This window comes from Opisthocomus hoazin, chromosome 19, assembly GCF_030867145.1.
Source record: "Opisthocomus hoazin isolate bOpiHoa1 chromosome 19, bOpiHoa1.hap1, whole genome shotgun sequence".
Taxonomy (NCBI): domain Eukaryota; kingdom Metazoa; phylum Chordata; class Aves; order Opisthocomiformes; family Opisthocomidae; genus Opisthocomus; species Opisthocomus hoazin.
The window spans coordinates 16,250,633-16,263,482 of record NC_134432.1 but is presented as its reverse complement, the minus strand read 5'-3'; the positions used below and the strand labels follow the sequence as shown (position 1 = coordinate 16,263,482).

Here is a 12,850-nt window from a genome sequence, read left to right as displayed (position 1 = left end):
TTCAGTTTAGGAAAATTAAATCTCCTATAAGGCTAGTAAGGCAGCATATTCATGAAACACACTTGAGCCTGCCAAGGTGACCATGGACTGGAGACCACGTGTAGAGAGGCCTAAGGAGCTGCACCTGCATCACCCATCCCTCCAACCCCAGCCTTCCTCCTTCCTTGGACACTCACAGCAAGAGACCTCTGGGAGATATGCTCCCACCTGGCACTTTGGCTAATTAGGGCTGCAGGGCATACTGGGAAGGGGGAGGCTATAAACTGGGTGGCAGGGGAGGAAGCCCTTGCTGGAGGTGGGAGTGGGGTAAGGAGCAGCAGCTGGGAGGTTGTGGCTCTACAGCTCTGCCTGTTGCAAGAGGAAGCTCTGCTCTCGAGCTGAGGCCGCTTGTTTTGCCTGGAGAAAGGGATTCTTGCCAGACTTTCTGCTAGAGGGTTTGCCTCCTTCCTCAGCATCCTGGCAGCACCCGTGCTGCAGAAAGGTAAGACCCGTAACGTGGCTGTCATCTCCTAATGCAAGGTGGCTTCCTTCCCAAGGGACAGAAACACTGTCAGGTCTATTATCTTCTTAAAGACCAGCAAACAGACCGTGGGAACCAAACATTTGCAGTGTAGAGCAGTAAAATGCTTTTCAGTAGAGCAGAGCTGCTGCCTAGGTGCTAATTAGAGCGTTCAGGTCTAAGGGCCTCTGTCTCCACACCCAGATCTCCTCCTCTTGGGCAGGAGGAGGTAAGAGGCTTCCTGGCTGGCTCAGGTAGGGCTCTCGGAGCACACTGCAGGACTCCTCTGCCTCCTGGGAAGCCCAGCCTGAGCCCCATCCCTGTGCAGGAGGCTGCTATAGCTGCAACAAATAGAGGAAAACAAACTAATGAGGCATTAGGGCTAAACTTAGCTACAATTAACACTTAATTGCCATCCTGAAAACACTTGCTGTATTTTGCCAGGGCCTGGAAAGGTAAAACCAATTAGCTTAATCTTGTGTGGTAGAAACCTTAAACTGCCTCAGATGCCTGTCATGGATGGGACCCTGGGAGTAACTGGTGCTTCTGAGGCTGCAGTGTCTGGAGCTGAGCAGTCCTGCAGGTGGGTCGGGTAAGGGGATGCAGCCCTGCTCGGGGTGCCAGGCACCTGGGGAGGAGCAGGGCTGTATGGCATGGGTGCCTCGAGCCATCCCCTCGGCTCTGGAGGCTCTTGAGCCAATCTTGGCTTTCTTACCCTGCTGATCTGAGGCTGTTCTCTGGGCCTGCAGCTTTGCTGTGCTGCTCGGTATCCTCCCCTAAGCAAGCAGATGGCAGGTGAGGTCGCAGGCAAAGGTGTGTGGGCTGCCAGACAGGGAGACAGAAGTACACACAGGTCCAGAGAGTAGGCAGAGGACACAAAGCCATCCACGATCGCCTGTAAATCTCCTTCCAAGTCTCTAGTGCAAGTTGCTCAGGATTTTTGTGGCAGACTTGTAGGCTGTGCTGAGGAGGATTGACTTTAGTCTGATCATGTACTGTCTGTGTGAAGTTGCACGAGCCTTTTTTAGGCCTCTGCTTTGGAGAAGAGCCAAAACTGACACCAGATTTTCTGCAAAAGGTATCAGAGCAAGTTTGTACATGCTCACGTGTACCTGGTTTGCATGCCTAAAACCACTGCGCTCTCCGTGAGGCTACAGGCTCTGTCTAACATGTACCAGTGTAAGCAACCCTTGCATGGTTCTCCAGAGCAGCAGGGAAGGTATCCTAGAAAAAGACGCTCTCTTGGAGCATACTTTGGGGTAAATACATTTTCCTTTTGGTATGGGGGAGAAGGAGGAAGAGAAACGTACAGTCTTGGGGAAGCTCGTCTCTCTGAAGTCTTCCTCTCACCCTCCCACAAGGTCTGCTCTCTGCCTGTACACTTGTCAGTATAAACGTTGATGGGACCCACGATGGCAGCATGTACAGCTTCTGCTGTACTGTTCCTCACGTGACCTAGTGAATGTCACTATGTATGACAATATTTATTCAAAGGCCTTGGGTGAACTGATGTGGCCCAGCTCTCCTGTCTGTAAAGCATCTAGTAAATGAGACTTGGTTACCAACATGGTAACCACCACAACCACTGAGCACCATCTGCTCTGGCCTTAACTGGCGCAGGGTGTGCTAGCAGTTTAGAGCAGACACACGAGATGCTTGTGTTTTACACTCTTAACCATGTAACAACTGTCATCTGTTTCTCCTGCACCTTCCTGTAAATGAAAGGAGGGTGCATGGCATTCTGAGAACTAAAGAAATGTCCACACCAGCAGCCTGAAGACTGCTGAAATATTTCAAGATGTTAGGATTCTTTTCTTTCACAGCCCAGGGCTGTCATTAGCTGAGTGTTTGGATGCTCTTCCAAAGAGGCTGAAAGGAAAAGCCCTTGAGCAACTGCAGCAAAACCAGATCCCATCCAACAACAACAGATCCTGGCATGCAGCTACAGAGGTCTATACTGGGGCAAGTGCTCCAACAGCTTGTGCTTCCACAGCTAAGCCTGTGCTTCAGCTGCAGCAGACCAAATACTTCATGACAGTGGGAGAGGCTGCAAAGACTAACCAAGGAGCCCAGCAGCTGGGAGTTCAGTTTCTGTCTTTTCCTAGCACTGATCACAACCCCAGCTCAGATTAACATGAAGCTGGCAGAAGAACATAGCTCCGAGCATAATAACTGAGGAAGGGCTGATAGGCAGAATATATCAGAGGCATCTACGCAGCGGTTATCTTGGTGAACTGCCCTTCTGTATTAAGAAGGCTGCCTGCCTGGGAAAACGGAAGGAACGGTGTTCTAGAAGAATCTCATGAACAAGTCTATTAAACGTCTCTATCTCTGAAGTCTGCCACGCAGTGATAAACTAAACTGAGATGGCTGAAGGCAGTCACCCTGCCCTGTGTCTGCTGTCCCCCTGGTTCCTCTCCTTCTGTAGCAAGAGCAGTTGGATGACATCCATATTTGCTCCTGAACCACTGCACTTTACAGCCCAGCATGGCTTTAAGTGTAGGCTGCCGTATGAAGCCAGCCCAGCTATCGGACTGGGAGCTGCCGGGGTGCAGGAGAGGCAGGTTCTGTGCTGCACTGTAGGACTGTAACTTCTGCTCATCCGGATTTAAACTGGTGTCATGTCACACTTCAACACTACCAGTTGATATTTGGCAGTCAGTATGACTTCTAGTGTGGTGATATTGCACTTCCTCACTAGCACATCGCGTTGAGGCTCCGCTTAAGAGCGTGGATGCAGCAAGAGTGATCAGGGAAAGAGGGAGGCTGAAGTGAGAACCCAGTTCTCGTGCCAAGGAGAACTCGGGCATTTCTGATGTAGCCTGTGTCAAGATTTATAAATGTTTCTGCTTCTCTGGTATGCTGGTCTCTGGGGAAAAAGACTTCTCGATTAAATTAAGCCTAAGAAATATGGAGGTAACAGAAGAAATACACTAGTCTGGATGCCTGCCTCCTGTTTGTCCATCCTGGTGCTTGGAGGGGCACAGCACCAGCTGGCTGTTCCCTTAGGAGATGATTAAATAATCCAACATCTGGCTGCTTTCTGAGTGTTAATAGCTGCCTAGGTCCAAGCCAGACCTTCCAAACAGACCTGAAATTTCTAGGCTTTGTAGAATCTTAAATCCAAATCCCAGGGCAACAGATTCTGTGCCTTGAAGGTAATTAAATGGAGCGACTTGGGGAATTGCTGGCAGCAGGCTGTCTGTGGGGATGACAGGCTTTGACAGTTACTCCTACCATGTCCTTGTACAACTTGCCACTTAAAATAGCAGCACTTCGCTAGGGCTGCTTGCCTGGCTGTGAAGTGCTGGACTGAGGGCAGCGCTGCTCTGCGAAGGCAGCAGCTGACTGTTTCTCTCTGGCCAGTGTTAGCTCTGTGGAAGCTGGGGAACAGATACAGGACATGTTGTGACATTAACCTTTCACAAAGTCACCCCAGGAGCTTCAAGAAAACATTTTGTTTTACAAAACTCATTTTTACCCCTAGGCCTGTACCCATAGGCATCTTTAGCAAAGCTTTCCTGGTGCTGTTTCAGTATTGCACGGCCTCCACATCATCTTTCCTCTCATCTTCAGTGAGGGCCTTCACCTGGCTAAGGGGAGAACTTGGCCATGTAGTTGCTCACCAACAGGCAGCCAGGAGCAGTGTGTCTAGGGCAAGGGCGACCCTGCTGAATCAGGGGGCTATCTGGGCCCTCAAAGGACTTTCACATTCTTCACGTTAGCTGCTGCTTGACTTCTACACGAAGAAAAATCTTGTATTGTACATCAGCTCCCTAGAGTGCTGAGAATGCTGAAGTATCTGCAGATGAATCCACTTCAGCAGAAAGCCAGCTCCACCAGAAGGCTGACTCCAAATGCAGGAGCTTGAGTGGGTGCTGCCAGACACCCAGCCGCGGATGGCCTCGGGCAGGCGGAGACAGACGGGTCGTGCTGCTGCTCCCCGGGAGGTGGGGAGCGCCTGCCTGCGCCGGGCGCTCGGAGCTGTGCGATGAGGCAGACTCATAACTGGCAGCCTGACACGCCTGTCACAGCACAGTGCGCTTATTCAAGTAGCAAACGAATTTCATCACCTCCCCTGCCAGGGCAAGAGGAGGTACAGAGATTAGTCTGAACTCTGACAATCATATAATAACATGGCAGCTGTATGCAGCTAATAATCCACTGGGAGGATTAGCAAACTTCAAGTTGTCTAGCTCTGCATAATGGGAGGCTAAGAACAGCAGCTTCCCTGTTCTACCTATTGCATTTGCATTCCCTCCAGTGGAAGCATAGAACATGATGAGACAAGGTTATCCAGTCTGTTATGAAATGGGAGTCTAGCGTGTGACTAATGGAGTATTGCCAGCAGTTCTGCAAGCATCCATTCAGTCAAGAATAGGGATTTAAGCTTTACTATGAGAGTGCATCTTAAACACCTACTGCAAAAGAGCTGATGGCGATGTCGGCAGACCAATGTTAAAACCTGTCATTTTGAGGCCCTCTGGGAGCAATGTCCTGCAGCCTGTGTGCTCTGCGTGTCCCGAAGGCTGCAAGCAGACTGCTCCGCTAACGCGTGGAGAACACCACCGAACTCCTCCCAGGCTCCCTGGCATACTGGCAAAAAAGCCTAGTCCAAAACACAGGACAGTCAGGTGCCAAGGAGCAGACTTAGCACCTGGAGTTGCTGCTTTTCTTACCACCCTCTCTCTCCCCACACTCTCAGGATAACTTTGAGTGCTAGGTAGCTCAAGCTTTTTTGCCTGGGGCAAGTGCTTCTAACCACAGACTGGAGACCAGAATCACACACAGTAGTAGGAAGGCAGTTTCAGAGCTTGTATCAATTTACTAATGAATAACTGGAGTAACCAGCTCTGTTAGAGCCTGGAAAAATACAGGGCTGTGACTCCTCTTCCTCCTCCCCAGTCGCCTTCTGGAGTGGCAGAAGCAGTGACTAACAGCCTGCCTGCGCTTCGGGCTGGCTCCGTCACCGACTGCTCCAGGGATGGCTCACGCTGCCTCCTCCCATGTCGCAGGGCATAGAAAGCAGCATAGGAAATGTTGTGCTGGGGCTTGTACTGGGCGACTTTTCTCTTCCGCTCCAGTAGAGAATTCCAGTGGAACACTGGAGCGCACAAAGGATGAAAGCTTCAGCACAACGTGCCCCTGCCAGCACTTGGCAGGGCCGCAGCAGCCTTCTCGCTCTTGCAGTGCAAACAGGCACTACCACTCACAATAAGATGGTAGCAAAATACTAGTTTCCAGCAATAGCTTCTCCCAGTGTTTCCTCCCAGTTGCAACTGGTGCTGCTGAGAGTCCATGGGAAAATACTCTAGTACAGACAAGGCCTCTGCATGCAAATGAACGCTACATAAATAACCCCCATCTTCCCTCCGTTCCTAGGTTGTGTACTCTATGCACTAGAATTCTCTTCAAAGACCTTCCAGTTCATTCTTTATGCTCTAATTAAGGATCAGTGCCAATTAACTATCTTCAATAGAGGAGCATCTTCCGCTCAGCAGCCAGGAAGTGTCTGAATGAGATCCTGCTGTACAATATGCACATGAAAAGGGAAGCCCTCCCTTTTTGGAAAGGGCTTCCAAGATTAAAAACCCAGAATAGAATACAGGATGCCTACTTTAAAAATATTGTGTGATAAGATTAACTGATGGCATCCATGAATCAGAGTGGTTTCTTATACGCGTCATGTAGCACTCAAGCACGTTACTGCCCTGCCAAGACTCTGAGCTAGACACCATCGTGGCAATAGCAGGTGTGAAAACAGAACGCAACACTTTCTAGAAACTGATATTAAAATACTGTCTGCTTTTTCTTGCAAGGGTGTTACCCAGTCAAAGATCAGCAGAAGTGCAGTGTCAAAGCTGATGCTAAACATTGACTCAGACCAAAAACTACGGATAGTTACCCCAGCATCTAAACTGCCCCTGTGGTCCTCACCTATTGCCTTTGCTTCATATAGATGTTCACCTGCTCCACAAATAACCAGGCAATTTAGACTGCTGCTGCACTGGGTTCTGAGCAAGAGCTGTGCTAATAGTCTGAGCAGGGGACTGTCATTTCTGAGCCTGGCTGGAGATGAATACATCAGCTCCCCAGCCAGTTACAGGCTAAGTTTAAAAAGCGCTATTCTAAATGAAAATTAGATGGTTAAACACCGTGGGGGGAAGGGGAGAAATAAGATAATCCCTTCAAAGCTTTAAGTGGAAGATTCTCAAACCTGCTTCAGCTTATGTGAGACATACGAACAGCCTCAGAATTAAGACCCCTGCAAAACTTCAGCCAGGCACAACAGCTGCCCTGCCTTTGGGGGCAGACACTCTTGAACTGGTTGTACGTGAAGCAGATGTAAGCTAGCCACCTGCTAGTCGTAGCTAAATCTGGTGACTGTTTACAGGGTGTTCTGAAGAATAAAGGGCTAGAGGAGGAAGAGCGCAGACTTGATGATGAGAAACAGGAACTGTAAAACTGTATCGGAGGATGGAAGGAAAGCAGCAAATTATTCCATGAGCAGCAGAATCCACAAAGTCCAGTCTGATGGGACTTACATCCCTAACATCTGTCAGGCCACTGATATTTCAGTATATAATAACATAATATATTTGGAACTATCAATGAATTTGAGTGCTTTTATGGAGCAGATCGTGTACATCTCATTTTTCACACACAAAAAACCCCAAACAGGCTAAATGAATCTCTCGGGTTCAAGGAGAATCCCCATTCCTGCTCAGCACAGACCAGGGTTTTACGTTTGAGTCTTGTTAACTGATCCCTTTGCAAAGAGCAGGGGACAGGTCTGTCCTCATGATTTGGGAATTTCTGGAGGAGCATGTTACAATCCCGACAGTGCTGAGATTTGAGCTCCAGAGAGCAAGGGGGGGGGAGCAGGGCGGAATGCAGAACGGTGCACTGCAACCAAGTTACTCCAGTGAATGTAACCTTTTACTCCATGTGGGATCTTGTAGCTCTTTTGAACTTACCCGAATCCTCCTCATGGCTGCCACAATCTCCACGCGGCTGTTGGGCCTGGGTACGTCCAAGCTGCCGATGTACTGAAAGACAGAAGAGTGAGATAGGCTGTCAAGTAACGCACAAGTTAATGGTGTAGGCTTCTTTAAAACAGCATCTCATTAACTTGGTCCCTGCTGGTTAGACCCTCTTGACCCAGGACCTGATAGGAATATCAGTTGTGGATAATATTATCAAAGTCAGGGAGAAGTTCATGGATTTCTAAGGTTGGGTGTGAGCTTCTGCCCTCGTTCAGATTCCGGATGCGCCTTTACTGGCGCTTTGCAGGGCGATGTCTGTTGCTGATCAAGTCGTGATCCCGTGGGTCTGAAAATGGGACTGTCCATCCTTTGTCGTTCCTCACTACGCCTGCTTTTAAAAGACTCAAAGCTAAAAGCACGTAAGAGTGCCAGGATGTGCAACACCTAGCTTTCCTGGAAAAGGCTCGTAATTCTGGCCTAACTTTTCAGCCTGGACATCCTCCCTCTGGACACCGTTGTCCCTGCTTGGTTGGACCAGCTCTGCTGTCTGCAGAATCCTGGTAAACCCACTCAAACCTGGGTCACAGAATCACAGAATAGTAGGGGTTGGAAGGGCCCTCTGTGGGTCATCTAGTCCAACCCCCCTGACGAAGCAGGGTCACCTACAGCAGGCTGCACAGGACCTTGTCCAGGCGGGTCTTGAATATCTCCAGAGAAGGAGACTCCACAACCTCCCTGGGCAGCCTGGGCCAGGGCTCCGTCACCCTCAGAGGGAAGAAGTTCTTCCTCATGTTCAGACGGAACTTCCTGTGCCTCAGTTTGTGCCCATTGCCCCTTGTCCTGTCACTGGGCACCACTGAAAAGAGCTTGGCCCCATCCTCCTGACACCCACCCTTCAGATATTTGTAGGCATTTGTAAGGTCCCCTCGCAGCCTTCTCTTCTTCAGGCTGAACAAGCCCAGTTCCCTCAACCTCTCCTCGTAGTGGAGATGCTCCAGTCCCCTCACCATCCTCGTAGCCCTCCGCTGGACTCTCTCCAGTAGCTCTTCATCTTTCTTGAACTGGGGAGCCCAGAACTGGACACAGTACTCCAGATGAGGCCTCACCAGGGCAGTGTAGAGGGGAAGGAGAACCTCCCTCGTCCTGCTGGCCACACTCTTCTTGATGCACCCCAGGATCCCATTGGCTTTCTTGGCAGCCAGGGCACACTGCTGGGTCCCACACCGGCTGGTTTTCACTCTGCGTAAGGAGCTGCAGTTCTAAACAAGCTGCTTGGCTGAGCTTACACCAGCGCGACAGCGGCTGCCCCTGGCATCCAGCGTCTGCATTTCGGTGTCAGCATCAGCCCCAGCAGGGCCCCTTACTCGGGGGCTGAGATGCGGGCAGACGGCGGGCTCCCAGCACCTCCGCCTGCACCGCTTCGCCGCACCTACACCGCTCGGCACGCCGGCTGCCTGTTCTCTCACGCGCGACGTCGGGATGCGGCTGACGCTGCGCGGGTTCTTAGGGAAGACCTGCAGGCAGACAGCTTCCTGCTGCTGGTGGTTTTTCCCTCCTGTGTGCTGCCTGTACTCGCCCCTTACGCTGGGTTGTAACGGTTGTGTGCCAAAGCAGACTCTGTGCAGCCGCTGCTGCAGCACGGTGGTACCTGTGGCAGCACACGTGGCACGGGAGCGCTGCCACGAAGCAGGGATGGCACGAAGCTGCCAGCTCAGCCTCGGGAATGAGGAGCACACGCAGTGTCCTACGCAGTCACTTGTTGTGGAGCAAAATGCCATTAATGTGAAGTGGTGTGGCTGACAGCTCTGAGGAAAGAATAGCACGTCAAGGGCACGTTGGTGAGGGCAAGAAAAATGCCACCCGAGTGGGAGGGCGAGCAGCCCGCACGGGCAGGTACCAGTGTGGTGCTGGCAGCCGAGGGCAGGGTGCTGGACTGGGCACCGGGGGGTTCCTGGTGGGGTCTGTGGGCTCCCTCGTGTAGCACAGCCCATCTCCGCGGGCAGGTTAGAGGGGGGCAGAGGGCAGTTGACAAAGCTCAGCCCCCTGCTCAAGAGCATTTGGTTCCCGAGTTGAGTCTGGGTTGTGAGTGTGCACTTCCAGGCTGTGGGGTTTTTTTGCAAGAGGGGAGGGGGAGAAAGGGCAGCTAATCAGGAGGTCCCTGCAAACATTCAGGGTGATAATACACATGTGAACAGACAAAATACTTTCCCCAGAGCTACCACTGTCACTGACATAGTTCTGGTTTTATTTCTCTGCTGCTATGCTTGCAGCTTGAAATGGGTTTTATTTTGGAAAACTACTTAATAGGGCTTTCAGGGATGAGTTCTCCAGGCTCGCTATTTACTGCTCTTTCATCTGCCTTGAAATAAACACCGCAAGCAATCTGAAAGGTCATTTGGCTTTTCTGATGCTTCTGTAAACGCCTTTGCAAAATGGCATTTTTAAGAGCAGTAAGTTCAGCTATAGCCTTTGGTAAACCACAGGAGAGTCAAACCGCTCAGCCCACGAGAGCTCGAGGGCAGCAGGGCAGGGAGCAGCAGAGCCAGGGTTTCCCTCTGCCCCTGTGGCGAGGCCACATCTGCGTCGCTCCAGCTCTGTGGTCGCTTTGGTTTGCAGGCACCTCCGTCCCCGCTCCGCGGTGGCTGTCGGTACAGTCACAGGTAACGCAGATCAGCGCAGCCAGCTGGCCTTTTGTCTGCGAGCAACAGAGCTGCAGTGGGGAACAGGCCATGCTACCAACGATAAATTAAGAGGTGGGGGCAGGAGCAGAGCTGGTGGCAGGAGCAGAGCTGGTGGCTGCTGAGCCAGAAGCCATTCTCCCAAGCTCCCAGCTTGGGCCTTGCTGCAGAGTTTGGGTGCTCACGCTCCCACGCAGAGCCCTGCCACCTCACAAAGCTTTGCACAAACAGCCACCTGTCCACAAGCAGCTCCAAGCAGTGACCGCCTGAAGTTTGTCCCTGAAGATTACAGGGCAAGAAAGGCGGTTTGGTATGTGGAGATTAGAGACTGAATGTGGTCAGGCAGCCCGGCTGGTGCGAGACACCAGGCAGCCAGTCACAGCCCCGGCATCGTCAGCGCTGCAGCTGACTGATGTGCCCACAGCCAGCGTCCAAACTGGCACAGACAGACTTTAGAGCAGGACCGAGCAGGCACGTTACTAAGGTAATGCAAACCCCACCTCAGACCCACACATCCTGCAGCGCCTTATCCACTCTCTGAATAGCTCTGGATGGCTGAGGCTGTCAATCTGAAGCAGCCCATTGCACTCGGTTAAAGGTACAGTTGCTTCACATCTTCTAAAAATCAAAATGAGGATTTTTCTCCTCAGCACTGCCTGTGGCATAGCAAATGTTAATGTAAAAGAAGAAATCAAATATTAATAATTTTTCTCCCATATGGAAGGGAGATTTTTAATATACATGATCAACTGTCAGTTCAGATCCATCCTAGATCCTCCTTAAATCTTACAGTTGTTTCAGCAGGAAAACCAAACCACACAAAATCCACATTTCAAAGCTTTATTTGAATATATATGCCCCTTCTCTCCAGCTCAGGAGACAGCAGGCATGAATTCCATTTCTAATCTGTTAGGCCACCTGCAAAGAGGGGAAGGGAACCCTAGAGTTGCTCCAGCAGAATGCAGCTCTTGTCAGCTGAATTACAAACCCCTTCCCCGCGCTGTCCACGGAATGTCAATTCCCATGGAGTCACTTTCTCAGAGCGATGCTGCGCTGCCAGGCCGTTCGCCGTCACCAATACAAGATTTCTGACAGTATCAGTATTTCTTTGAGACCTGGAGACTGCGTGTGTTTAAACGCAGAGCTTGCCTGCCCCAGCTTTCCATCCAGGGACCAGTCTGACAGAATGAGGCACTAGTATGGTTTTTACGCAGCCCATAGCAGCGTGCTGGTTTCCAGGGGAATAGAGAGCCGTCACCCGGCCGCCGTGGGAGCGGGGCCCTGCCCGGTGGGGACAGGACGGGCACCAGACCTGGCACAGACGGGTGTCAGGGGCACAGGCAGTGCCCGCTGTGCCATCAGGAGGGGTCTTTCCAGGTCAGCTCCCAAACGAAGCGCACAAGGCGGCTTCTAAGGATTAAACCGCTGAAAAAATACTAGGAGAGGAGCAAGAACCTGTTTGACTGTGATAATTAGATGCAAGGCTTTCGTAATTTATTGGGGTTTTCTGTCAAATTCCCCAGACCCGGCGCACAGTCCCATGGGCAGGGGCATTTCCACAGCGCAGGAGCAACCCGCCGGGGGGGGGGGGGCACGGCAGGCCCCGAGGCCAGCGCAGGCCCCGCGGGTGGCAGCGGCCGACCCAGCGCCCCCAGCTCGCGGGGACTCCGCGCCCGGGCTGCAACAGGCGAGGGCGGAGCGGGGGGAGCCCGCCCGGGGAAGCCTCCGCCGAAGCCCCCGGGGCCTGCCGGGCGAGGACACACACACACACCCCCCCCCCGGGGCTGGGGGAGCGCGGCCGGGGCTCACCTTGGCCTGGAAGTGGATGCCGTGCTGGAAGGCCTCCTCGTTGTGCAGCGGGACGCGGGAGTCGCAGCCATCGTCCACCAGGTTGTACCGGTTCTTCACCGGCATGGCGGCGGGCGGCCTCGGGCCGCGCCGGGCATCCCCCCCGGCCCCGCGCAGCCCCGCGGCACCGGGACGGGGCCGCCGCCGCCCGAGCCCGGCCGCGTTTTGAATGAGCGTCCGCGGGTGCGCGCGGGGCTCCGGCCCCCGCCGCCGCGCCATTGGCCCGAAGTTCCCTCACGTGATGCGGGGGGCGGGGCGACTGGCCCCGCCCCGGCCCGGCCCGGCCCGGTCCGGTCACTCCGGGGAGCGGCCCCGCCGTCTGGGCGTCCCCGGGCGCCCGGTGAGAGCCGGCCGGGAGCAGGGCTGCGTGACCCGGCGCGGGGGGCCCGCGTGGGGCGCGGGATGTGGCCGCTGTCCCGGCGCGCTCGGGGTGTTCTCCCCTTCCAGCTCCGTCGCGGTGGGGAGGCACCGCTGGCGCGCAGGCGGGCCCTGGGGGTGCCGCTCGGGGGTGCCCGCGCGGCTCAGCTCGCAGCACGGCTCCGGGCCGGGCGCGGAGGCACACGCAGCTCTGATGGCGAGAGCCAGGGCTCGTGTTCTGGCCGTGAGTCCAGCCGTGCTCTTTGCCCTTCGCAGGAATGATCAGAGACGTGAACCGTGTGGAACCCGAGGGGTGCAGGCTCATACGTGCTCCGGCTGGTCTCACCTGGGCTCCCCAGGACGAACTGCCGAGTGATCAGTTATAACTTCTGGTCACGCAAAACAATCCCCAGCGGGATGCTTGCTGGACACCACCCTGCTTGTGGCTCTCACATCAGCAAGAGAAGGTTTTGGCCACAGGC

The 12,850-nt window shown here is 53.4% G+C and overlaps 1 protein-coding gene across 1 annotated transcript in view; it reads right to left on the bottom strand.

Moving 5' to 3' along the window:
• LOC142363650 (carboxyl-terminal PDZ ligand of neuronal nitric oxide synthase protein-like) overlaps window positions 1-12,147 on the bottom strand; it is a 40,653-nt gene extending 28,506 nt beyond the window's left edge. Inside the window, exons 1-2 of the mRNA XM_075439647.1 lie at window positions 11,973-12,147; window positions 7,477-7,548 (exon numbers count right to left, since the gene is read on the bottom strand). Of these exons, the coding sequence (XP_075295762.1) occupies window positions 7,477-7,548; window positions 11,973-12,077 (177 nt within the window). The 5' untranslated portion in view covers window positions 12,078-12,147. The remainder of the gene's footprint in view (window positions 1-7,476; window positions 7,549-11,972) is intronic.
• Between the last annotated feature and the right edge of the window lie 703 nt (window positions 12,148-12,850).